Genomic DNA, 27,440 nt, shown 5'->3' with positions numbered 1-27,440 from the left:
TGGGTTCTAAGATGCTGTTGAAGACCGCCACTCTGACTAAAGCTCTTTCCACACTCTGAACATTGAAAACGTTTCTCTTTGTGAGTTCTCTGATGCCACTGAAGTTTGCTACTGTGACTGAATCTCTTTTCACACACTGAGCATTCAAAAAGTTTCTCCCGCATGTGTTCACTTTTGTGCAGTTGAAGATTGCTCCTATGACGGAATCTCTTCCCACACTGTGAGCATTCAAAAGGTTTCTCCCCTGTGTGGGTTCTTTGGTGCACTTGAAGACCGCCACTCTGACTGAATCTCTTCCCACACTCAGAGCATTCAAAAGGTTTCTCCCCTGTGTGAGTTCTTTGATGCTTTTGAAGATTGCCTCTCAGACTAAATTTCTTCCCACACTCTGAGCATTCAAAAGCTTTCTCCCCTGTGTGACTCCTCTGATGTTGTTGAAGCTTGCCGCTCTGACTGAATTTCATTCCACACACGGAGCATTCAAACGTTTTCTCCCCTGTGTGGGTTTTTTGGTGCCCAAGGAGCATTGATCTATTTCCATTGTAGTTTTCACAATGAATGGATTGACTTGCCTTCATTATCCTGTGCTTTGGAAAATGTGCATGATGCTCTCTTCCATCTCGTTTCTCAATCATACTGCCACCTTTCTTTCTCTTTGCTCTGCTTTGATTCCTGATGTTTTCTTTTAAGGTTTCATTCTTATCTCTATCTGGCATTTGCTGATGAAATTCCTCACCCTCTTTATTCCTCTGATCATCCTTTGCTGAAAAAAGAGAGAGATCTTGTTAGCATCTGGGAGGGCTCGTGAGGTCTAAAGGCATCTATTGCAGTAAAAAAGGACTGATGGCCCTTTCGCCTCATTCTGCTTGACTGACCTTAACTACCCTAACCAGCTTTCCCCAGAATATCTAGTATTTAAGGATACCTCAAACTCTCTCAAGAGCCACAGCTGAGTTCTTGCCCTGAAGGGGTTTCTGAGTTTCCAGATTTCCAGTCCCCAGAAGTCCTGCCTCCCTTCTTACCCAGAAAGGATGTACAATTGTTCCAACTAAGTGTTGCTCAGAAGTAGAAATGTGAAGGCCCAGGGAAAAAAAGGGGAAAATTCAGAAAAAATGGGTTTTTTCCTGAAGCCTTTTTTGTTTCCCCCCAGAAAAATAGGAAAAACTGAAAAAATAAAATAAAATATATTGATTATGGAACATTTTATTTTAACATGAATGTTTTTTTTAAATTTTATTTAATACTGTGGAGAGGAAATATGAATAATGGTTACTTCTGGATTTTAAAAAATTGTTTTGTGGAGGTTTTTTTGTGTATTCCACATAAACTAGTAAACAGTTCAGGAGATTGTTGCTCCATTTGTTACAATTACAAATAAATATTTAAAAAGTAATTTTTTTTTGTAATAACTGTTTGGATACACTACATTTTTAATATGCTAGTTATGATACTTTAATGCCCAGTAAAATTGTCCATAGTCATATTTTATATTCCTAAAGTAACAGAATGACTTTCAGTTTGGAAAAGAAAAAAGAAGTGCTAATGTAGCATTTTTTTCCATTTTTCCAAAAATTGCCGAGCTTCAAAATTTCTGGAAATTTTACATCTCTATTCAGAAGTGAGTCAGAAAACCCCCATGGCTATTCCTTGCCTGTCCCATTGACAAAGCCACGAAGGATACTCACTCTCGGCCAGCTCATTTGGGAAGGAAATATGCTCCAGGGACACTCTTGAAGAACTCTGCAGGCTTTCTTTGGATGTAAGACTGTTATCTGTCTCCATTGTAGTCTCTCTTATACTTCTCGCTTCTTTCACAGACAGAGAGGGAGAGAGAGAGAAAGAGAGAATTTATTTATTGTACAGCAGTGGAAGAACAAAAACGGTATAAAGAGAATGGATCTGTGAGACAAAGTACCCTTCTTCCCCAAAGGTTAATGCGACTAAACATTTATGCATTTTTAAAAGGGGTCTGCTTTACTTGTATGCACTCTCCTCGTGAACCTAATGAACTGGATGTTGCCAAGGGACAAAGACTACTGGCCCCGGGCAACGCAAGCTTTGTTTCCAGACACGATGATTTCTAGATCACAGGCAGAGAGGAAGCTTGTAATCCCAACCAGGGGGAAGGGTGTCTTGAAGGGCTTTTTTTCTGGAAAAAGAGGTGCCAGAACTCTCAAGAGGGAAATGAAGGAGAAACACATGGGTGCCCCTCATGAGCTTTTCAACATTTTTTGAGAATTTTGTTTCCACTAAGAAGTTCCAGAACTCTGTTCCGCCGCGTTCCCCCAGGAAAAAATAGCCCTGGTGACTTTTAAAAGTTGGCAACAGAGAAATGTGGATCTGTCCCCTTCCAGTCTTTCTGAGGGCCTCTCGTCTCCTTTGCCTCAGGCGAGGAAACCTTCTCTGGCTTGGGTGAGAACCACAACACTGACCTCAGTTGCCCCTCCGCAAGCATACACATAGGAACACATGAAGCTGCTCGATATGGAATCAGACCCTTGGTCCAGCACAGTCAGTATTGTCTCCTCAGACTGGCAGTGGCTCTCCAGAGTCTCAGACAGAGGTCTTTCCCATCACCTCCTACCTGAACCTTTTCACTGGGGATGCTGGAGATTGAAACGTGGATCTTCTACATGCCACAGCCCCTCCCTAAGTACCAGGACAGGCCTCAAAATCATGTTTTGCTAGTCACTATTTTGATTCATGCCTCATCACAAGGGCAGCAAGTCACACTTTGGCACCTATGAAAGATCCCTACCCAGAAAGGCCACATTCCCGTAGTTCTCCAACATAACATCCTTGTACAGAGATCTTTGTCCCGGATCCAGCAGGGCCCACTCTGCCTCCGTGAAATAGATGGACACCTCCTCAAAGGAAAAGGGACCCTGAAAGAAAAAGCAGATTCCTTCCTCAGTGGCCATGGCAGAGATGGCACCCTGGAAGGTACAGGATGCATGGCTTGGTGTGGGTACAGGGAATGGCATTTAGAGGACCTCTAGCCCAGACAACGTGTAGAAAGTGCAGGAGCAAAAGCCCCCCTGAGGAAGGAGGAGAGACCCAGGCTGTCCCCTGCTCACCTCGCCTACCTGGACTGGTAGTGCAGCAACAGTTTCAACACCTCTGAAAAGATGGCAGCTCAACATCTCATCAGCACCTGCGACTGAGACAAAGGAGGAAGGAAGGGTGCTTGCTTGTTAATTCCCTGCTTCGTGGAACCCCTTCTTGGTTCGTGAAACTGCCCTCTGTACAGTCAACATTTTTTGACAGTTCTTTGCTTTTAAACACTGGTTTTCAGAGCTCTGCTGCCTCATAAGATGGAGGCTGCCTTTATTCACCAGTCTGGATAACTTTGCTGAGATCTCTTCACCTTTTCTCTTCTGAGGCACTTTGATTTCCTCTTTTGGAAGGAAGCTGAGATATGAATATTTAAATTAATTGAAGCAATTGCCCTCTATGACGCTATCTATTCTCCTTTTAGAGGCATCGCAGTTAGTGGACATTAAGTGCCACAAATTAACTCTGTGTTGTTATGCCAAGAAAGGTGTATGTATAGATGTAACTCTGTGTTGTGTGAAGAAGTATTTAACATTTTTCCTGACCTGAACTCTAGACCCATCATATTCAAAAGGTGCCCCAGTTGTGCCCAGGCACAGTGAGTCCTTACCACAGGAGAGGCTATCTTGGGCACGCTCCACGGCTTGTGCCCTCTGCCCCTCCTTAGAAGGACCTCCTTCCGCCTCAGGGATTATAACTTCTATCTTCACAGATGGTCCCAACATCTGAAACAGCAGTGAGAGAGAGAGGTGAGAGATGGAATGGAAGACAGCAAGCAGTGGGTCCTGCCCCACTCCCAGACTCTGCACCCTTCTGTCAGCAGACCTGGTGAGTTATCTGATGGAGATAAAAATTCTCTAGCAGACAAGGCAATTGAAGGGTAGCCGATACATCTCCCATTTGGATGATTAACACTTGGACAAAGGTCTGACAGGGAAACTTCAGGATAAGGCCAGATATCATTGCTTGAATTGGACATGCCCAGAGGAAATCCCCTCACCTGTTCTGCCTGCCTCTTTTCCTGTGCCTGACTCAGGAGGAAACCTTCTGCCAAGGCCACCGCCTGGGAACTGCTCTCTGGCCCACATCCTCTGACCCAGCTCCGCATTTCCTGGGGCAGGAGAGTCAGGAACTGCTCCAGGATCACCAGGTCCAGAATCTGCATCTTGCTGTGCTCCCCCGGTTTCAGCCACTGGTTGCAAAGTCCATGGAGCTGACTGCAAACCTCTTGGGGCCCATCGGCTTCATGGTAGCAGAACAATTGTAAGTGCTGGCAATTGACATCAGAGGTTATGGTGTCCTGAGCTAGGATCTTTCGCCCAGCTGTTTCCCAGAATTCAACAGCACTCCCAGCTGGGATGGGACGGGGGCCTTTGCTTGCTATCTTGCCAGTCCCAGGTCCTCCTGGGTCCTCTTCTTCCATCTCCTGCCCCTTCTCTTGGGTCACCTCAGACTGGGAAAAGATGCCTGTATTTACTTGGCTATGAAGAGAGGCTTCTCCCTAAGGGGGACAGAGAGAGACGGATGGCAATGAGTGTAAAGGAACTTTCAGATAATCGACGTCATAGCCTGCCTCTGCCTCCCTGCCCTGGTATTCCAGGGAGGTCTCCCATCCAAGTACTTGCTAGGGTCGGCCCTGCTTAGCTTCCAAAATCTGATGAGATCGGGTTTGCCCGGGCTATCCATGTCTGGGCCCGAGGGGTTAATTTTTAAAGTGGAAGCCCAAAAGGGCAAGAGGGATTGGTGACCCTTTAACCATTGCATGTATCTCTTCAACAGGACTGAAGTGTTAGGCCAGAGCTCTGTCTGAGCACCCAGCTGAGGGGAAGGGGCAGGAATGTGTCTGTGGGAAGAACAAACAGCTGAGATTGGGAGAGAAAAGCACACAAGGCTGAGATTTGGGTTAAGAAGAGGCATTATTGACGGAACCGGCCCGATTCTACCTTCAGACCCAGTCCCGTCACCTCCTCTTTTGAGTTGCCAACTCCTGGAGGGAGCTTATCCTCTTCCCACCACTAGGGCACGCTGCCACCACCTGTTCAATTTAGGGGTTCCTGACCGAGAGGAACAGGACTCCCAATCCCCCTTCCCGCCAGTTCTGAGGCCTGGCCTCAAGGTCCTCTGCCAACCCAGCACCTGGTTAACCCAGAGACCAAAGTCCTCCTTTGGGAGACCCCTGGAGGATTGGCACCCTTGCCAACTGTATGCCTTCCCTGGACTCCCCTCTAACAGTAGTGTGGTTGGGGAACCTTCGTGGTACAGAGGGACTACCTTTTAAACAAATAAAACATTTATTTAAATCATGCAACTATTTACAGGTATTCTTAAATACAGGGTGAACAAGAAGTAATAAATGAAAGTAGGGATAAAACGCTCCTTCTTTCCCTAATATATAACTGGCCCTGACCATACCATCCAGAACCGACTCACCAGTCACCAAGACTCAAATCAAACTCAAATGACCGTCAGCTTCCCCTGACAACTTTTTAACCGTCTGTTTCCCTCCAAAACCCTCTAATATCAAACCCAGTTCCCGCCCAGGAACTGGCTTTCCTGCTTGCAGCATTATGGGAGACCAGCCTGACAGACTTCCTGTCACTCTAGGAGGCCTCCTCAGAATTGCTGTTCCCAGACAGGAGGGGGGGGGAGGGAGAGACTAGGCCCAAAGCCTGTCTAGAGTTTGAGAAACTCCTCCAACCAATCCCAGACAAACATAGGCCCAAAATGGTGTTTCTCCACATCATCTATTGTGGGGTACCACACCTCCTGCTCTGTGGAAATCCCTCCGGCTTCCACCAGTACTCAGCTCTGCCAGTATATTTGTCGTTAAATAATAAGAAGACACTTGAAGGCTCTGGGGTTTTCTCCTTCAAACAGGAACCAACCCTAGGAAACAGGATCCCTTGGAGTTTCTGACCACTTGAAGAAGCAGGGCGGGTATCACAAGTCTTCCATCCAGAGAAGCATTGCAGTTTTCTCCTGGCCGCATATCTGAACTCACCCTGACAGAAGGACCGTTTTCTGGAGTATGACCTTTTGTGGGAACAAGCCTAAGCCCAGTCTTGGAACAGCTTTTAATAGCTACCTTGCGTCTCACTGGTGCCCTGCTGGGGGTGGGGACCAGCCAAAATGCTTGACATTTAGGCCGGCCACTCAGCATGAACAATTCACCCCATTTGATCCCACCTCGGACTCCTTTCTGGACCTCTCCAATGGTGAACTTAGTACTCTTGTTGGCATTCCCTTAGCGGGGACCTGAACCCACACCTCCTGGGACTGTGTCTTTGTGTTTCTCCCTGGTGTGTTGCCCGGGGGTCTGTATCTCTCTTGCCCGGCAAAAAGATGCTGTTCCTCCCACCCAAACCCCAGTGCAGGAGAGAGAATCTGGCATTGTGTTAGGGCTGCCTCTGCCAAGAGAGCTCTGGAGTGATGTAGTTGAAACAGCCGTGTTCTCTTCCTGTGCCTCCTTTTCCCAAAATACTGTGTGGATGGGTGCTTGGACCCACATCCATGGAGCTCCCTGGTGTTTTTATGTCACTCACACCAGGATCCTCAGGGCTGCATGCCCACATTCCATTTGTGTCCGAGGGAGACTGAGACCAGGGGTGTGGTCATACCAGCATGCTCCACGGGGCTTTTTTTGTAGCAGGAACTCCTTTGTATATTAGGCCACACACCCCTGATGGAGCCAGTCCTCCAAGAGCTTGCAGGACTCTTAGTACAGGGCCTACTGGAAGCTCCAGGAAGATTGGCTACATCAGGGGTTGTGGCTTCATAGGCAAAGGACTTCCTGCTACAAAAAAAAGGCCCCGATTCTCAGCTTCTCTCTTCCTGGCTGGAGGGAGTCACCCCTTTCTGTGTTTAAACAATTTTACTGGTAACATATGGTAGCAATCTCTACTTTTTACATCATTAATATTTTCTTTTCAGCCATCCCATATATTACTTTCTAACTACCCCTCCCCCCTTTACTTGACTCCCAGTGGTGTTATTAATTCAAAATAGTAATATCTAAAGGTACCCTAAACTAATAAAGAACAAAAATTTAAATTCTTCTTTCTTCTAAAACTTAATCTTAATTGTTATCAAAAATTGTCCAATGTCCTTTTATTTTCCACTCTTTTTCTACGTATCTTCTAAATTTTTTCCACTCCATCTTAAAAACTTCTAAGTCATAGTCTCTTAAAGTTCTAGTTAATTTGTCCATTTCACTCCATGTTATAACTTTTACAATCCAATCCCATTTTTCTGGTATTTTTTCTTGTTTCCACAGCTACGCATATAATGTCCTAGCAGCTGAAAGCATATACCAAATTATAGTTCTATCTTCTTTCGGAAAATTTTCCATTTGTAATCCCAGTAAAAAAGTCTCTGCCGCTTTCTTGAATTCGTACCCCAAGATCTTAGAAATTTCTTGTTGAATCATCTGCCAATACTGTTTTGCTCTTTCACAAGTCCACCACATATGTGAGAAAGCACCTTCATGTTTTTTGCATTTCCAACATCTATCTGGCATCTTGTTATTCATCTTTTGCCAATTTTTTCGGTGTCATGTACCAGCTGTACATCATCTTATAACAATTTTCTTTAATACTCTGACCTGTTGAAAGTTTCATGGGGTTCTTCCATAAATATTCCCAAGTATCCATCTGTATTTCTTTATTTACATTGATTGCCCATTTAAACATTTGAGATTTCACTACTTCATTTTCCATAGACCATTTTAAAAGTAACTTATAAGTTTTTGAAATTATTTTTTCATTATCTCCAAGCAGAACATTTTCCATTTCAGTTTGTTCTCGTCTAATTCCCTCCAGAGTCACCTCTTTCTGTGCTGGGGGGTGGGTGGGCGTTGGTCACTCACACCAGGGTCCTCAGTGCTGCATGCCTATATTCCATTTGTCTCCGGGGAAGACTGACACCAGGGGTGTGGTCATACCAGCATGCTTCACAGGGCCTTTTTTGTAGCAAGAACTCCTTGGTATGTAGCCAATCCTCCAAGAGCTTACAGGGCTCTTCTTACAGGACTTACTGTAAGCTCCAGGATTGGCTACATCCGGGGGTGTGGCCTAATAAGCAAAGGAGTTCCTGCTACCAAAAAAACTCCTGATGCTCCACCTCTCTCTTCCTGGCTGGGGGGGAGTCACCTTCTGCTGTGCTGGGGGGGGGGGGGTGGCGTTGGTCATGTTTCCATGATCTTTGCTGGTATCCCTCCTTGCATGCTCACAAGCTATTTGTTAAAAATGTTTCTCTCCTCTGCTGGGCAGGCCTTGGACAGCAGCTGGCAGCCCCAGCTGGCCCCACAGTGGGAAGGCATCAGGGACTTGGGATGGGGCTGCAGGCGATTCCAGGAGAGGCAAGGGTCCCTTTCCTACTCATCTAATGGGAAAAGACCAGCTTTTTGTTTGCCGATTAAAATGACAAGCAACAGAACATCGGATTTGTTCATTTTAACCTTCTGTGTACTGAAAGACATTGATTATCACTCCCTTCCCCATAAAAGAAACTGATTACACAGCAGTGGAAAATTGGGTTGTAAACCTCCCGATGGGCCTGAAGCTCTCTTGGAATTACAGCTGATCTGCCCCTGACAGAGATGAGTTCGTCTGGAGAAAACGGGTGGCTTTCTGGGGTTGCCAACAATGTTCCCTCTAAGCTGCAGAGTCTTGTGAGCAAGAACTCTACTTTGTGAGCTACTGGCATTAACGCTGTGAGCTCCTGCATAAATTAGTGTGCTCTGGGATCATCCTTCCTTAACTAAGGCAAAAATGTGGGAGTTGGAGGCTAAAAATCTGTGAGCTAGCTCACGCTAACTCAGTTTAGAGGGATCACTGGTTGCCAATCCCCAGGTGGGGACAAGGGGAAAACCGTGTTGAAAGTGTTAAATCTACCAACACATATAACTGTTACTCACAAATAATACTAGTTTGCAATAATGCTTATTTTTGTTTACTCCTAAAAACTGATCACTTTGCACTTATATCATGAACGTACATACATAGAAATATACACTACATGTCTGAAGATACATTCAAACGACAATAAATTCCATGTATAGTCCACTGGTACAAAAATAACAATTTATACCTGAACACTTAGATAAAGCTGCCAGAGTTTCTCATCCAGAAAACGAATTGTGTATGACACGTTTCCGGTAATATACGTGTTTCGAATACGATTCTTCGTCTGACAAAAGAGATTAATTTCTCTGGAACCACAGCTCAATTCAAAGTAAGTTTAGGTCAATTTCACAAGGCAACAGTTCTCATTGGCGGCTGATAGCTGCAGGCTGATTGTAATTAGACTGAACATTCATGATATAAGTGCAAGGTGATCCATTTTTAGGAGTAAACAAAAATAAGCATTATAGCAAACTAGTATCACTTGTGAGTAACAGTTATATGAGTTGGCAGATTTAACACTTTCAACACGGTTTTCCCCTAGTCTCCAGCTTTCTGGGTTTTTTCCCCTTTTTTGTCAATCAAAAACCAGGGAATCCCCTGGTTTGGAAGCCCTCCCCCCACTTTAGGGTCATCAGAAAGTACGGGGGTGGGTGGGAAATGTCTGCTGGGCACTCCATTATTCCCTATGAGGACTGATTCCCATAGGGTATAATGGAGAATTGATCCATGGGTATCTGGGGCTTGGTGGGGGGGACTGTTTTTTGAAGTCGAGGCATCATATTTGCAACATAGCATCCAGTGCCTCTCCTCAAAACACCTTCCAATGGACTGGATTCTATGAGCCCCAAAAGATGCCCCTATCCCTCATCTCCAATGAAGAAAAGGCATTTCAAAGGTGTGCAGTCCCTTTAAATGTAATGGCCAGGTAGCTTCAATGCAGCCACTTTCTTAGAAAGATGTCTCTCTAGATTTTGATGACGTTTCAAATTCTTTCTTCAGTTTAACAGCTTAATTATTTAGGAACCCTTTTCTACATTCTCTCATCACAGCATTATGCTTCTCATTTCAGTGTGAAGAATAGAAAGAGCCATCAAAATCTAGAGAGATGTCTTTTTAAGAAAGTGGCTGCCTTGAAGCTACACTCCTCAGGTTTTTTGGCCCCTTGGGGTTTTCTGCTACTTTAAAAGGCCCTAGCACCGCCGGCCTCTATCATTATTGTATTGCCTATTATGTGTTGTACACAATCCTTATAATATATTTTTGCAAACTGAAAGACGGTGCAATACTTGGTGGCTTTGATCAGTTGAGATATCATTGCTTCAGGACCTGCCTGGAGGAAATCCCCTCACCTGTTCTGCCTGCCTCTTCTCCTCGGCCCGACTCAGGAGGAAACCTTCGGCCAAGGCCACCGCCTGGGAACTGCTCTCTGGCCCGCATCCCCTGACCCAGCTCTGCATTTCCTGGGGCAGGAGAGTCAGGAACTGCTCCAGGATCACCAGGTCCACCATCTGCTTCTTGCTGTGCCTCTCCGGCTTCAGCCACTGGTTGCAAAGTCCATGGAGCTGGCTGCAAACCTCTCGGGGCCCATCGGCCTCATGGTAGCCGAACAGCTGGAAGCGCTGGCTATTGACATCTGAGGTTATGCTGTCTTGAGTTAGAATCTCTGGCCCAGCCCTTTCCCAGAAGTCAACACCACTCCCAGATTGGATGGGATGGGGGCCTATACTTGCTGCCTCGCCAGTCCCAGGTCCTCTTGGGTCCTCTTCTTCCATCTCCTGCCCCTTCTCTTGGGTCACAGACTGGGAAGAGATGCCTGTATTCACTTGGCTATGGAAAGAGTCTTCTGCCTGGGGGGACAGAGAGAGACAGACAGCAACGTGTGAAAAGGAAAATTTAAAAGAATGGAGATACACTCCTGAACCTCACAACCCTTTATATGCTTAGGAGATGTGTGAGAATCCCCCTGGTGGATCAGAACAAAAGTGGTTTGTAGAATAGTTTAATATCATTTTGCCATATTACATACCAAGCTATTTTAGGTATGCCTCTTTGGTTCTTAGGGAAAGTTGAGTACCTCTTTAGGGTTTGTAGGATCTTTCGGGCTCAAGTGCCGTGTTCTACTGGAGAAAGTTTTTCTTCCAGACGTTTCGTTCTCAGCTGCGGAGAACATCCTCAGTGGCGTTGCAGCCAGAGCAGGCGCTCTGACCTTCTTGGCTGCTGTGCGTTGAGTGGGGGGGGGCAGCCAAAATACTTGACATTTGGGCCAGCCAATCAGCATGAATGATTCATCCCATTTGATTCCATCTGAGTCTCCTTTCTGGGCCTCCTCACCATCAAAAATCGAGCTTTGAATTTACCCCCCCCCCCTGGAATCTCTCTTTGTGGGACCTGAACCCACGCCTCCTGCGCCTGTGTGTTTCTCCCTGCTCTGTTGTCTGGGGGTTTATTATCTCTCTCATCTGGAAGGCAGCTTCAAGGGGGGATTGGATAAACATATGGAGCAGAGGTCCATCAGGGGCTATTAGCCACAGCGTATTGTTGGAACTCTCTGTCTGGGGCAAGTGTTGCTCTGTATTCTGGATGCTTGAGGGGGGCACAGTGGGAGAGCTTCTGGTGTCCTGGCCCCACTGATGAACCTCCTGATGGCACCTGGTTTTTTTGGCCACTGTGTGACACAGAGTGTTGGACTGGATGGGCCATTGGCCTGATCCAGCATGGCTTCTCTTAGGTTATTATCTGCCAAAAGATGCTGTTTCTCACACCGAAATAGCAGCGCAGAAGGAAGAATTTAGCATTGTGTTACTGCTGCCTCTGCAAAGAGAGAATGAGGGTGCAAGGGCAATTCTCTCCCTGTGTATCCATTCCGCAAAATACTGCTGTGGGTCGGTATTCGAACCCATGGTGCTCTCTCCCTTGTATGCTCCAGTATTGTTACAGTGATGTACTCCTGTTTTGCATTTGTTTCTCTTGGCCTTGTGTCTGTGAGTGGCTGGTATCCAGGGCTTTTTTTGAAGCAGGAACTCATTTGCATATTAGGCTATACACCCCCCCCCCCCCCCGATGTAGCCAGTCCTCCAAGAGCTTACAGTAGGCCTGGTAATAAGAGCCTGTAAGCTCTTAGGTGACTGGCTACAACAGGGGCGTGTGGCATAATATGCAAAAAAGCTCCTGCTAGAATTCCACCCCTGGATGTTGTTCAGGCAAGATGTTGGCTGGCACTCATGCCTTAGTTAGGAAGTGTTCACTGTTATTTTCTGGACAGCTTATTCTTGTCTAAGCACGGGGTGAGGCTTAGACAATTAGTAGGCTAATTATTTACTCCCTTTTGTTTTCTGCCTAGCTTTCCATTGGCTGACAATGCATCTGAACACGAACAGAGTGCCTTGCCAGTCCTGCTGAGCTACCACAGCAATGCATAGAAATGTCACGGACATTTGCATTTCATGGCATCTCCGCCCATTTGCTTCTGCTGTGGATACAATTCTACCTTCTGGGAATTCACTCAGTTTATTATTATTATTATTAAGTAGCATAGGGCTAGGGTTACCAACAGGTCTGCAGAAAAATGTCTTGTTCCTCTAACTGAGGAGATAGCCAGTTGAAGATTTACATGGAGTGAATTCTGCTCCAAAAAAAACCCATGCTGCTACCAGTGGGTGTGGCTATATCTGCCAGGCTGGGGAGAGTCCACCCCCTGCTGTGGTTTAAGGACACTGCTGGGTTTCCATGATCTGTGCTGGCGTCCCTCTCTGCATCTTCACAACCTCTTTTTACAACGTTCTCTTTTTTGCTGGGCAGGCCTTGGCCACTGCCAGTCACGGCTTGTCTCACAGTGGGGTTTCCCTGTCGCTCTTGGCCACTAGGATTCCTAGTTCTAGGCTGCAAAACTCCTGGAGGTTTGGGGAAGGAACTTGGAGAGGACCGGGAGTCCACTCTGCAAAGAATCCATTTTCTCCAAAGGAACTGATCGGTGAGCTGTAATGCCAGGGGATCCCCAGGTCCCACCTGGAGGCTGGCCTCCCTAGAAGGCATGGGGGTCTGAGGATGGGGCTGCGTCTAGTCCAAGACAGGCAGCAATCCCCCCCCCCACCACTTTCTTATCAGACAGGGGAAAGGCCGCCATGATCTTTGGAGATTCAAAAGGCCAGCGACAGGACATCAGTTTTGTTCCTTTCTTGTACAGAAAAGCAAGATCACCCATCCCCAAGAAGCTCTGATTATTGCATCGCGGCGGGAAACGGGAGATACCAACCCGATGCCAACCAGGGCGGAGAAGGATCCCCGCCTGCCTCCCTCCCTCCCTCCCTTGCAAGATCTCAAGGCCTCTCATGCAACGCCTTACTTCCAAGTCCGCCTTCCCGGGATCCGGCTGCAGGGCTTTCTCCCGCTGCTGCGCCTCTGCAGCCCTTCCCGCTCTCTCCCCCCATGCAGAAACAACCCCCTCTTCCTGCTCGGCCTCTCTAGCAAAGAGCTCTATGGGTTTAACCCTTGCAGTGCTGCAGGCCAAGGAAAACCTGTCCTCTCCAGGCTGCCGTCAGCCACGCCTTCTGCCGCTCAATGGGGCTCCTCTGGAGGAGTCAATTTGCCCGGGGTCGCGCTGCTGGAGCACCCTGTGGAAGGAGGACAGTCAAGCTCAATGGGGGGAGGGGGTGAAATGATGCCGTTCTTGCAATAAGGACGAGTGGGGATTGCTCTGACTTTCTCTATTGCCCCGGGAGAGAAAACTCAGGGCCTCCAACGCGACCAGAAAGCACCCATCTGGAAGGGAAGGAACGGAGTCCGGATCGCGAGCCATGTTCCCGCTAAACTGCAGTGTCTTGTGAGCCAAAATTGTGAGCCACTGGCATTAAAATTGCGATCTCCTGCATCAATTATTGTGCTCTGGCGTCGCCCTTCCTGAGCTAAGACAAAAAAATGTGTGAGCTGGAGGCTCACACTAATTCAGCTTCGAGGAAACGGAACACTGATCCCGAGAAAGGAGGCTGGGTTTGGGGGACCACTCACCCGACCCCCACCTTCAAGTTTTTGCTTCATCTCTGGGAAGAAACTGTCCGCCTGCAGCCCCAGAGACGGAAGGAGAAAAACTGAAGAAGGCTGCAGATTTATACCCCACCTTCTTCCTGAATCAGTCAGAGAGCGGCCTACAAGTCGGTATTGTCTACTCAGACTGGCAGCGGCTCATCGGGGTCTCAAGCTGAGGTTTTTCACGCCTATTTGCCTAGACCCTTTTTAGTTGGAGATGCCGGGGATTGAACCTGGGACCTTCTGTTTACCAGGCAGATGCTCTACCACTGAGCCACCATCCCTCCCCAAAGTTTGGCCAACCCTGCTCTATGGTCCAGCCTCTGAAATCTGAGGCTAAGAAATGGGGCAAAGTCCTTTATTTCCAACACATCAGAGAGAGCAGCCTTTTCTTTGGTGGGGTTGGGAGGGGAGATTGGTGCAAAGGAGCCACAAAGCAGTGAAGGAAAAGGGTTGCGATGCTTGAAGCGGGCGGGGGGGGGGGGGCTAGCAGAGAATTCTCAACCTCCCCCATGGGCCTTGGAGACCTCCCAGAATTAGAACTAATCTTCAGATGACATTCCCCTTCAAAAATGGCTACTTGGCAGGGTGGACTCCATGGCATTATCACCCCCCCCCCACGGAGGTCTCCCCAAAATCCTCCATACCTATGCGTCACCCCCTCATATGAACATATGAAGATGTCTTATATTGAATCAGACCCTGGGTCCATCAAAGTCAGTATTGCCTACTCAGACTGGTAGCGGCTCTCCAGGGTCTCAAGCTGAGGTTTTTCACACCTATTTGGCTGGATCTTTTTCAGTTGGAGATGCCAGAGACTGTACCTGGGACCTTCTGCTTAATAATAATAATAATTTTTTATTTCTATCCCGCCTACCCCGCCGAGGCAGGCTCAGGGTGGCTTACAGACATGGAAAGTGCCATGATTACAATAAATACATTATACAATAAAATACATTTAAATAATTTAATTAAAACCACAAGTTAAGGTGCTATAATACAAGACAGTATATATCAGATGGCTAGGTGTCACTTCAGGATTCAGTCTTGTAGGCCATTTGAAAAAGGACAATTTTACAGGCCCTGCGGAACTGATTATAGCCCCGCAGGGCTCGAACCTCCACTGGTAATTGATTCCACCAATGGGGAGCCATTATTGAGAAGGCCTGCTCTCGAGTTGTTTTCAGTTTGCCCTCCTTTGGTTCAGGGATTTTTAAGAGATTTTGGGAGCTAGATCTCACCAAGCTAGATCTTACTAAGCAGATGCTCTACCACTGAGCCACCGTCCCTCCCCTCCCAAATCGTCAGGTATTTCCAGCTCGGGAGTTGGCAACCCTTGGTGGCAGGCTAGAGATGTTGCAAGCAAGAGGGGGGAAGAGTTTAAAGAAAAGACATTTTGGGGGTGAGGGGAGTCCTTGTGACTCATCTTGTCGGTGTATAAGTTAGCAGATTTGTGACTGCCTTTGTCTGCCTCTGCCTGTTCACTCCGATGAGAAATAGTTTTAACACAGCCAACACCACACTGTGTTCTTAAACCATATACAAGGTTTTATTTACATATGTACGGACACTCCATCATAATGCTCCGCCAATCAATCATATAAATAGTAAGAGGATAGTAGGTACAGCATAGTTCCATTATTATACAGTTGATGCTAATTACTGCACCAATGAGGAGACAGTGCTGAGTCATTCGGCACTCCTCACCTGATTACATCATCTTTCTGGCTAGAACCAGTTCTCATCTGCCAGATCATCCTTAGTCATCTATTTGACAGTAGCTGTCAGATCAGTAAGCAATGCCTCATGCCTTACTGGCATCATTTCCTATGCCAACACATCTGGATCCTGGAAAGGCAACCCTAACACTTCTGAAGCTGCCAGTCCTCAGTGAGGCTGCCGGCTAGGATCTGCCCAGCGGTGAATCTTCCGTGGGCCAGAGGCTGACCCTAAAAGGGATGCTTGTCTCGCCACCAGGGTCAACTGTTGCATAAAGCACAGTAGGCACAATGCCTGGGGCGGCAATACTGCAGTTGGGGGGGTCACAATTTTTTTAAAAAGAATTCTTTTAAAATCAGAAGGAAAAATGAAATTTTAGGTAGAAGAAAATGTATTTTTCCTTGCATCAGAAAACAACTGAAATTTTAGAGCCCATGAAAGGCTATTACATTTTGCCCAAAACAGAAACAAGTTGAAGTATTTCAACCAAAAATAATATTTAATATTATTATTATAGTGGGAGGTAGGGATGCCAGCTTTCAAGTGAGACCTGGGGATCCTTTGGAATTACAGCCCATCTCCAGGCTGCAGAGATCAGTTCCCCTGGAGAAAGAGGCTGCTTTGGAGGGTGGACTCTATGGCATTGTACCCTACTGGTGTCCCTGTCCTCCTCAGGTGCCATCCCCAAATCTCTAGGAGTCCCCCGACCTGGATCTGGAAACCCTACCCCCATCGCTCTCAGCTTGATTATAAAAGAGAAGCAGATAGACTTGGAAGGCAGCTTTTAGATAGAGGCTATCCAGAGAAAGTAACATGCAATGCCAGATGGAGAGCAGAAAATAGAACAAGAGACTCCTTGCTCCAGGATATGACTAGAACTAAGTTGGAACGTTGAATATGTGGTTTACTTAGATTTCCTACAGCATATAAAATTTGTAGAACCATTCAGAAATTTTGGCACATAGTTGTGCACATTCCAGGTTGCTCCATGCCACCACAAATTGGGTTTAGGAACCCTGAAAATCTTGAGAAACCAACTTGTTAGAGTAGAACTAAAGAATGACCAGGAAGATAATCAAATTCAAAATAGACCCACAGGACACTACCCTTGTGGAATGTGCAAAGCATGTGACATGATGTTACCTATTAAGAAGTTTATTAATCCAGTCACTGGTGAAAAGATTGTGTTGAAACCTCTAACCTGCTGCAACTCAAAACAATTAGTATATTTAGCATTGTGTGAATGTAAATTATGTTGGTATAACTTTAAGAATGTTGAAAGTAAGGGCTTTGGAACATAAATCAAGAATGGAAAGCTGTACGAGAAAGTCCCATGTTTTTCATTTTAATGAAACAAAACATAACGTCAGAAAACTAAAATTCTTTGTACTATATAAATACCAACCATTTATTACAGAGGATATAAACAAGATCCTCTTACAACAGGAGAGTTATTGGATTCAAAAACCCCAAACTGTGCATCCTGGAGGACTTAATAATGATTATTCTGCTTATCTGTAATTCGACAAGATGTAAAATCGCTTTAAGAATAATTGGACATTTGGTATTTAACGGGAGCGACAACTCCCAGAACCAAGAGCCGGGGACAGACTTGATTAGAGAAGAACACACATTGATCCTATATTAAAGATTATTATACTGTGGGTGAGTATGTTTGGACTGTATTGTAGAATTACTCTCTCTTTTATAATAGTACCATTGTAATTTATGTAATCATATCCATATAGCTCTGTGGAAAGTTTTCAATACGAGAGAGAGAGCCGATGAAGGTTGGGAAACTGCCATCGTCTAGATTGGGCAAGTACTCTCAGCTCTCAATTCATTAGATAATTTTTTTCTTGTGGACCTACTGCTTCTTTCCTGCATTTTTGGAGCCTTGGTGACCATTAGCAGTTCTAAAACAGAAGCTACAAATGTGGAACAGACCGGGAAGGCTTTCTGTTTTAAAGAAGACAGTACGCCGCAGGATTACAGGAGCTATTACTCACGGACTTCTTAGCTGCTTTGAATGCACTATTGTGATAATTGTTGTAAATTTCTAATAATATTATATTTATTTATCATATCAGATTTCAATATTGATTATTTTGGTGAGTTCTTGTTATTTGATCTTTATTGACACCAAGAACTGTCTCTGCTATTATACCCCTGGAGAAAGTAGCTGCTTTGGAGGGTGCACTCTGTGGCAGGGGTGGCCAACGGTAGCTCTCCAGATGTTTTTTGCCTACAACTCCCATCAGCCCCAGCCATTGGCCATGCTGGCTGGGCCTGATGGGAGTTGTAGGCAAAAAGAAAATCTGGAGAGCTAGCGTTGGCCACCCCTGCTCTATGGCATTGTACCCGTCTGGGGTCCCTGTCCTCCTCAGGCTCCACCCCCAAACCTGGATCTGGAAACTCTACCCCCATCTCTCTCCGGTGGCCAGGTGCAGTGGTGGTACAAAGGCAGAAGTGCCCAGGGCCCATAAAAGTCATGATGGGGCCCTGCCCATCACAGCCCCTCCCTCTCCTGTGGCACTCCAGGGAGAAGGCTGTGGTTTTGAAAGCTATTTATCTAGTCCTTTATTTAGTCCCTCCCTCTGAGGAGCTCGGGGGGGGGGTGTATGCTGGTCTTGCCTCTTCCATTTTGCTCTCCCAACAACCCTTTGAGGTAGGCTACTCTGAGAGTTGGCTTGCCCACACTCCAGATGGCTTCTTTGTTTTATTCCCTCCATTGATTGAGTGATGAGCTTACTGGATTGTGGGAACACTGTCAACGTTGTCTATCTGGATTTCAGGGATAAAAGCAGCTAGTCAGATTAATCAATGTATTTTCCTGCTAATCTGTCATCACTGTTTTACTGTGATTTATTGCTTTTATTGCTGGGATATCATATATGAACATATGAAGCTGCCTTATACTGTATCAGACCCTCGGTCCAGCAAAGTCAGCATTGTCTACTCAGACTGGCAGCGGCTCTCAAGCTGAGATTTTTCACGCCTATTTGCCTGGACCTTTTTTAGTTGGAGATGCTGGGGATTGAACCTGGGACCTTCTGCTTACAAAGCAGAAGCTCTACCACTGAGCCACAGTCCCTCCCTTAATCTATCAATCTAATCTAAAGCTCTTGACAGGGTTCCCAATAATGTTCTGATGAGTAAACGGAGGATTGCCGACTGGACTCTAGAACACCAAGTTGGAGAGCGAACTGGTTGGAGAACCCCACCCAACATGGCATTTCATCTGATTGGAGGGAGGTCTCCAGGTGGGGTGCTTCAGGGCTCAGTTCTAGACCCCAATACCTTTCAATATCTTTATAACTGATCTGGATGATGAGGCGGATGGACATCTCCTTAAATTTGCAGATGGCACCAAACTGGGAAGTGTAGCAAACACCGCCAGAAGACAGAGGCAGAATTCAACAAGTTTGGAACGTGTCTGAAAAGTGAGATGTGAAAAAGATGGCCTTCAACAAGGAATAACTGTAGAGTTCTCCATCAGCATCATAAAAATGAGAAGCACGTTCTGAGCCCCTGCCAGTTAGAGTAGACAAAACGGACCACAACAGGTTGCCACCTGGCGTGGAGGAAAATGTCCTCTCCTAGAGGCTCAGTGCATGGAGATGAGCAGGTTTCCATGGCATGGAGAAAACGTCCCATTAAGGAAGCCTCTCCCAGAGGGATGGAGCCAGACTGGTGAGGGTCAAATGGCTGCAAGTGAACAAGTGGGAAATTACCCCAGGCAAGATGCTGGTCGGGGAGGCCTGAGATCTGAAATAACGCTGTGTTTTTTATTGCCAGAAGCCATGCAACATGGCGTTATTCAAGAGGGCTTTTCTTTGCAGGCAAGAGTGACATGGTGCTAAATGGTTCCCAAAGTCACTTGGTGAAATTATTAGGGACTGTGATCCATGCTACGATGCATAGCTTCTTGAAACTAGGATCCCACTATGGAATTTCAGCATCACTCAATGTGTTGCGCTCATTGTTATACTTTCCTTATGTCTACCTAGACACTTGGATCCACCCTATGGTAACCTGGAGGCCAGATTACTGCCACATGTTCTATCTAGCTTCAGTTTCAGGTACTTGCTATCATGTGCAAACCCCTTCATGGGCTGGGTACCTCCTACCTGTGGGACCACCTCTCCCTACGGGCCTGGATGTGTGTCTCTGTACTTTGTCAAGCTTACGATTTCCAAAAGAACGAGTCAAGTGGATACAAAACTACGTTTATTGCTAAATCGGGATGCTCTCATGGTTCGAGACCTTGAGAATGACACCAATACTACACAGATACAATACTTTTAAGGAATACTTCAAAGGGTGCTCATGGGAGGGGCACAGGGTTGCCAGTCAGCACATAAACTATCAAAAATGTCCACATTCCCACAATGTTATCAGTGTCTCGTCCTTGCTTTCCCAGATGGCCTACACTCCCATGTCGGAATGTATGGGAAGGTGCTATTTCTCTTCCTCCCACCGCTAGTTTCGTTTCTCACTATTCTACTACACACTGCAATAAAGCAGGAGGGGGAAAGGGGAAGAATAACATAGTCAAGCCAAGCCAGCTCCCCATAATGTTACGCAGACCAGCTTTTAGGGAGCAATAAAACCATAAATCACCATTGCAATTGTACCATGTTTGACATACTGCCCCTCTTTTGCTCAGCGTTGAGGTTTGTGCGGGTAAGCTTTACAGAATTTATTGATCAACTCAGGGGCCAATACATTTTGCTCTGCCACCCATTCATTTTGACTGGCAGGGAAATGTTAGCACTTAATCAGATAATACAATACTCCACGCTTGAATTTTGCATCTAAACTTTCTTGTACTTCATGATGACTCTGATTCCCAATCCGGATAGGCTGTGGAGCTGGAGGCCGAGGGTGCCAAAGTGTGCCACCCAGGTCTCTGCGCAGAAGACTACAATGAAAGACAGGGTGTATTTTACTAAACATCTTGGGCAGTTCCAGTTCTACAGTTACCTTGTTAATTACCCTCTTTATTTTGAAAGGACCCAAAAATCGATCCGCCAGTTTCTTGGAAGGTTGATTAAGTAGCATATTCTTGGTTGACACAAACACGGTATCCCCTACCCTGAAGTCCCATACCGGCACATGGGATTTGTCGTACTGCTGTTTATAGGTTTCTTTCGCCACTTCCAAGTTCTCTTGTATGAGTTTCCAACTCTCCCCCAATTTTCCCCACCATTGTTCAAAAGTCGTGGGGTCCGAGATCCATTATCCCCTGGCAACAGAGGAAAGGGCTTCCCTTTGTAGCCAATCACTATCTGGAAAGGTGAAGCCTTAGTCGAACTGTGACCGCTATTATTGTACCCATACTCGGCAGATCCACCCAGTTGGACTGTTGGTGATTCATGTAACACCATAAATACTGCTCTAGCAGCGCATTTACTCGTTCCGTCTGTCTGTCTGTTTGGGGGTGATAGGCTGAGCTCAAACCCTGTTCTATACCCGTCAGTTTGCAAAACTCCCACCAAAACTTGGCAATGAACTGTGGACCACAGTCACTAATTATCTTATCCGGGAAGGAGTGGAGTATCACAATGTGTTGGAAGAATAAATAAGCCAATCTCTTGGCAGTGGGCAATTGCGCACAGGGAATAAAGTGGGCTTGTTTAGAAAACGGGTCCACTATTAAAAGGATTACGGTTTTCCCTTGTGAAGCGGGTAATTCCACTATGAAGTCTATGGATACTATGGACCAGGGTCGCCTCGCCATTTCCAAAGGCTTCAGTAGACCAGGAGGCTTGCCCCCCCCTTTTGCCATTAAACAGATAGGACAAGAGGCCATGAACTCAGAGATGTCTTTTTTCATAGAAGGCCACCAGAATTTTCGATTGATTAAGTGTAAAGTTTTCATGTACCCAAAATGTCCCGCTAATTTGTTGGAGTGGCAAAATTGCAGGACCACGGCCCGGAGGCTCCTAGGGACATACAATTTCCCATCCTTGTACCAGAATCCATCTTCCCCTTTCTGCATTTCCCCGGGCCGTTCCTCCCCTTCGTTCTCAGTTTCCATGGCCAGCCATCTACCCCCCCCCCCCTTTTTTGGTATAGAGTGGTTTTGTTTCGACTTGGCCCGGGTAGTTACCATTCTGGCTACTTGAGCGAGGGAAACCAAGGAGTCTACAATTTCCTCTTTTTGGCTATTATGCTGGGGACCTATGGCAGTTAATTGCAGGTCCCAGTGGTATGAAACAGGTGGCTGCAGAGCCTGTTTTCAGATATTGCCAAAATATGTAACAGACATACCCTAATCATGTTGTTGATATTGATAATCGACTGCTAAAGTTAATTAATTTAGAAGAAGAATTGCAGATTTATACCCCGCCCTTCCCTCTGAATCAGAGACTCAGAATGGCTTATAATCTCCTATATCTTCTCCACCCACAACAGACACCCTGTGAGGTGGGTGGGGCTGAGAGGGCTCTCACAGCAGCTGCCCTTTCATGGACAACCTCTGCGATAGCTATGGCTGACCCAAGGCCATTCCAGCAGCTGCAAGTGGAGGAGTGGGGAATCAAACTCGGTTCTCCCAGATAACAGTCCACACACTTAACCACTACACCAAACAGGCTCTCTGATTTATATCAATATTTCAATGAATTATGGTTTTAAAAAGCCTTAGTATAATTTTTTTTGGGAGGGGGGCAGAATGGCAGCCATGGGGAGGCTGAGGACAGGAAAATGGCCCCGATGTGGAACAGGCATATTCTTGCCCGCCCGGTGAGCAAAGGTGCTTCATCAAATCGGGAAAACAGCCCCTTAGAGACCAACCAGGAGTCTCTAAGGAACGACCGTCTGAACAGTTGGGCAGCCGAAAGTCACCCTTCTTGCGGATGGTTTTTGGAGGTGCCCTCGGCTGGCAGATGAGAGATTTGCCCTGACATCTTTTAAAACCTGCATAAAGGTAAAAAGGTAGAGGTAGTCCCCTGTGCAAGCACCAGTCATTTATGACTCTGGGGTGACGCTGAATCACAATGTTTTCACGGTAGACTTTTTACGGAGTGGTTTGCCGTTGCCTTCCCCAGTCATCTACACTTTACCTCCAGCAAGCTGGGGACTCATTTTACCCACCTTGGAAGGATGGAAGCCGGAGTCAACCTCAAGCCAGCTACCTGAACCCAGCTTCTGCTGGGATCGAACTCAGTTCATGAGCAGAGCTTGGACCGCAGTACTGCATCTTACCACTCTGTTCCACAGGGCTGTTTGTGGATTGCCTACCCTTTCATTAACCCTTTACAGTCTAAATGCCCCCAGGACACCCCGAAACAGGCCAGAACAGGCATTAAATAAACAGTATAGCAAAGAAAAAAAAGGGGGGGTGCTTTACAGACAATTTAAAAAAATATTTTAAAAGTTAAAACATGGACCTCTTGCACTTTTACTAAAGGAAAGAGTGGGGTGCATTACAGTCACTTCAGAACAATATTTTGGAAATCTAAATGCAGATGTAATTAACCCTTTCCTGGCCAAAATGCCTCTAGAATAGGGGTGTCAAACATGCGGCCCAGGGACCAAATCAGGCCCCTGAGCAACTGGCTGTTATCTGCTTCCTTCTTCCTCTCTCTTGCTTCCTTCTGCATAACAGCTTGCTTTACAAGGCTTGCTCAATCACACAGGAGCTACTGAGCAAAACCTCTATTTTCTCCATTGGCTGAGGCTCCTGTCTTGGGGATGAAGAGGGGAAGGCAGAGCTTGTTTTTCCAAGCTCACTCAATCGCACAGCAGAGCTACTGAGCCAAGCTACTTCCTTTCACCTCCTGGTCAAGGAAGAAAGGAAAGAGCCAGAGCCTTTGCCCAGATCCCTGGATCCCATGGGAGAGATACAAAGAAAGCACCTTTAATACCACTGAGTGATGATGTTTTAATCATGTTTTAAGTTTTTTTTTTAAATTGTGTTTGTCTGTGTCCTTTATAAAGTTTATATCTCTGCTACCTAATCTACCAAATCCTAAAATAGATACACATATGACCTGGCCCAACCCAACCCGACATGGCCCAGCCCAACAAGGTTTCATTTGTATCAGATCTGGCCCTCATAACAAATAGGTTTGACACCCCTGCTCTAGAACATCACAGAAAGAGCATTAAACAAATAACAGTACCACAAAGAAACAAACTGGGATGCCTTAAAGCAGGGATGGTCAAACTTGCTTAATGTAAGAGCCACACAGAGTAAACGTCAGATCTGAAAGTCAGGAAGGCAGGCAAATAGATGGGGGGAGGGAGAGGTGGAAAGAAAGCAACTTTAAATTCAAATGCATTCTCTGAGTCTCCGGCTGGCTTGGCATAGAGAAGTGATTAAAAGAGACAAATACCTTCTCCAAGCCTGCTGTTGGGGCGGTGGAATATGTGTGAAAGAGCCACATGTGGCTCCCGAGCCGCAGTTTGGCCACCCCTGCCTTAAAGGCACTTCAGGACAATATTTTGGAATGCAGAAGGAACATTCTTTTATTATCACTTTGTGACCCACTGCCTGAAGACAGTTCACATCAGGTGGCCCCACAGAAGGAGTGTGGCACAGTGGCTGAAGGGACCGCAGAACGGTTAATCTTTGCCATGTTCAGTTAAAGAAGAATCACTGCAGCCGGCCTAGAAAATATCTATGTTAGAAAACCGGGACAACCACTGCCAGCCCAATAGATGTGAACGGCTATGCGGACCAACGCTTAAAGCAGTTTCGGTTGTATATACGCATTGATGTGACACCTCTGTTTGATTGTTAGTTGGTTAAACACTGCACCAGGTCTTGTCAAGCTCTTAACAAACTGACTGATGTGCAGGGAGGGGGCAGAACAGAGACTCCGGCAGAGATACTTCTGAGATTCTCAAAGTCCCTCAGAATAGTCCAGAATCCAAAGCATGGAGGACAAGAGAGAAAGCTCTGGGACCCTGTGCCACAAGTGAAGTACGGGTCCTCAGGCCCACTTTTGAGACTGGTCAGCTGCATAGCACCAGAGGATGGTGCCCCCATTTGTCATCTTGGCTACCTGGCAGAGATGGATACTACCATCTGTGGTACTGATGGAGAGCAGGGATACACTCCACCCCACTCTCCCTTTCCCAGACTGGTATCTGGACATCTTCTCTCGCAACATATCTCTGGCCAGTGACTATTTGGACTGGACTGTGCATTGTTGTACAGCTTGGCTCATGACCTGCTTGCCTGTGACCTGTTACAGAATCATAGAGCTGGAAGGGACCTCCAGTGTCATCTAATCCAACCCCCTGCACAATGCAGGAAACACACCTCCCCCTAAATTCACAGGATCCGCATTGCTATCAGATGGCCATCCAGCCTCTTTTTAAAACATCCAAGGAAGGACACTTTGCCAAGGATGTGAGTTCAAGGTTGGGGAATTCCTGGAGATTTGTGGGTTGAGTCTTAGATAGGAATGGGTCCAAATCTGAGCCAAAATTCAGATCAAACTTTGCCCAGCACTTGCCCCAAACTTGCCTGTCTGGTTTGACTCTGTGTTCAGCTCAATGCATGCACGCTGTTCCAGGTAGCATCAGGCCCTGCCCCCAGAGCACCCGTGTTATCTGAAAGTGATGCAAGCATTCCACTGATGTGCTCATGTCACTTCTGGATAATGTGGGTGTGCTGGGACACGGCTTTTAATCAATTCAGCAAGAGTGAGCCAAATTCCCTCAAAAGCGGGCAGCATAAAGTCATTCAAGATCTCCATCTTCCCAAACAACATTATAATCTGTCTATTCAGGGATTAGTAGAAGTTTGTTTGCACCCACAGCCCAGCCCAACAGCAGTTTAGGATTTAAAATGCCATAGAACCCACTCTCCAAAGCAGCCATGTTTTTCAGGTGAACTGATCTCTGTTGTCTAGAGTTCAGTTGTAATTCTGGGACATCTCCGCATCCCACCTGGAAGTTGGCAACCCTAGACCTGGCAGCAACCATTGGGTGACTTCGTACCCCCTGACCTGCATGACTCATGACAGGTTCCTCCGTTCTGTGGTTTCTGATGCTTTTGAAGATACCCCTCTCACTGAATCTCTTTCCACACTCTGAGCATTCAAAAGGTTTCTCCCCTGTATGGGTTCTCAGATGATTTTGAAGATGGTGACTGTGACTGAATCTCCTCCCACACTCTGAGCACTGAAAAGGTTTTTCTCCTGTGTGGGTTCTTTGGTGCACTTTAGGATTGCTTCTATGACTGAATTTTTCCCCACACTCTGAGCATTCAAAAGGTTTCTCCCATGTGAGTTCTCTGATGCTGCTGAAGATTGCTACTGTGACCAAATTTCTTTCCACACTCTGAGCATTCAAAAGGTTTCTCCCCTGTGTGTTCTCTGATGCCGCTGAAGAGCACTACTCTGACTAAATCTCTTTCCACACTCTGAGCATGCAAAAGGTTTCTCCCCTGTGTGGGTTCTCTGATGGGTTTGAAGACTGTCTCTCACACTGAATCTCTTTCCACACTCTGAACATTCAAAAGGTTTCTCCCCTGTGTGGGTTCTCTGATGCTTTTGGAGAGACCCCCTCTCACTGAATCTCCTTCCACACTCTGAGCATTCGAAAGGTTTTTCCCCTGTGTGGGTTCTCTGATGCTTTTGGAGAGACCCCCTCTCACTGAATCTCCTTCCACACTCTGAGCACTGAAAAGGTTTTTCTCCTGTGTGGGTTCTTTGGTGCACTTCAAGATTGTTTCTATAACTGAATTTTTTCCCACACTCTGAGCACTCAAAAGGTTTCTCCCCTGTGTGAGTTCTCTGATGCCGTCGTACATCGCTACTCATACTGAATCTCTTCCCGCACTCAAAGCATTCAAAAGGCTTCTCCCCTGTATGGGTTCTCTGATGATGTTGAAGATTGCTACTTATACTGAATCTCTTCCCGCACTCAAAGCATTCAAAAGGTTTCTCCCCTGTATGGGTTCTCTGATGATGCTGAAGATTGCCACTCATACTGAATCTCTTCCCGCACTCAAAGCATTCAAAAGGTTTCTCCCCTGTATGCGTTCTTTGGTGCAATTGGAGGCTGCTACTTTGACTGAATCTCCTTCCACACTCTGAGCATTCAAAAGGTTTCTCCCCTGTGTGGGTTCTCTGATGGTTTTGAAGACTGTTCCTCATGCTGAATCTCTTTCCACACTCTGAACATTCAAAAGGTTTTTCCCCTGTGTGAGTTCTTTTGTGCAACTTAAGTGCTTTACTATAACTGAATCTCTTTCCACAGTCTGAGCATTCAAAAGGCTTCTCCCCTTTGTGTGTTATCTGATGCTTTCGAAGAGACCCCCTTTCACGGAATTTCTTTCCGCACGAGGAGCATTCAAAAGGTTTCTCCTCAGTGTGAGTTCTCTGATGCTTTTTAACAGACCCCCTCTCACTGAATCTCTTTCCACACACTGAACATTCAAAAGGTTTCTCCCCTGTGTGTGTCCTTTGGTGCAGTTGGAGGTTGCTACGTTGACGGAATCTCTTTCCACACTCGGCGCATTCAAAAGGTTTCTCTCCTGTGTGCGTTCCCTGATGCTTTTGCAGATACTGAATCTGACTGAATCTCTTTCCACACTCAAAGCATTCCAAAGGTTTCTCCTTTGTATGGTTACATCGGTGCATCTGAAGACTGCGACTCCAACTGAATCTCTTTCCACACTCTGAGCATTCAAAAGGTTTCTCCCCTGTGTGGATTCTAAGATGCTGTTGAAGACTGCCATTCTGACTAAAGCTCTTTCCGCACTCTGAACACTGAAAA

At 46.3% G+C, this 27,440-nt stretch overlaps 1 protein-coding gene and 1 non-coding gene across 2 annotated transcripts; both read right to left on the bottom strand.

Annotated features, from left to right (window-relative positions):
• Positions 1-2,033: 2,033 nt before the first annotated feature.
• LOC132587663 (zinc finger and SCAN domain-containing protein 20-like) lies at positions 2,034-26,845 on the bottom strand. Its single transcript, XM_060259979.1, has 6 exons — positions 26,381-26,845; positions 13,962-14,012; positions 10,307-10,804; positions 4,202-4,555; positions 3,665-3,779; positions 2,034-2,149 (listed from the first exon to the last, which is right to left on the bottom strand). The coding sequence occupies exons 1-6, from the start codon at positions 26,816-26,818 to the stop codon at positions 2,034-2,036; spliced, it is 1,572 nt and encodes a 523-aa protein (XP_060115962.1). The 5' UTR covers positions 26,819-26,845.
• On the bottom strand, positions 18,721-18,795 carry TRNAT-UGU (transfer RNA threonine (anticodon UGU)). Its single transcript has one exon. It is a non-coding gene; the product is annotated as a tRNA-Thr (tRNA).
• Positions 26,846-27,440: the final 595 nt, after the last annotated feature.

The sequence above is a fragment of the Heteronotia binoei genome, chromosome 19 (genome assembly GCF_032191835.1).
Source record: "Heteronotia binoei isolate CCM8104 ecotype False Entrance Well chromosome 19, APGP_CSIRO_Hbin_v1, whole genome shotgun sequence".
Classification (NCBI taxonomy): Eukaryota; Metazoa; Chordata; class Lepidosauria; order Squamata; family Gekkonidae; genus Heteronotia; species Heteronotia binoei.
This window is presented reverse-complemented; position numbering and strand designations above follow the sequence as displayed.

Coding starts and splice junctions, on each gene's coding strand:
- LOC132587663 (XM_060259979.1), bottom strand. CDS start 26,818: ATGAGGAACAGTCTTCAAAACCATCAGAGAACCCACACAGGGGAGAAA. Junction 4,556..10,306: donor AGAAGAGGCAGGCAGAACAG/GTGAGGGGATTT, acceptor TGTCCCCCTTAG/GGAGAAGCCTCTCTTCATAG. Junction 3,780..4,201: donor AGATGCAGATTCTGGACCTG/GTGATCCTGGAG, acceptor CTGCTGTTTCAG/ATGTTGGGACCATCTGTGAA.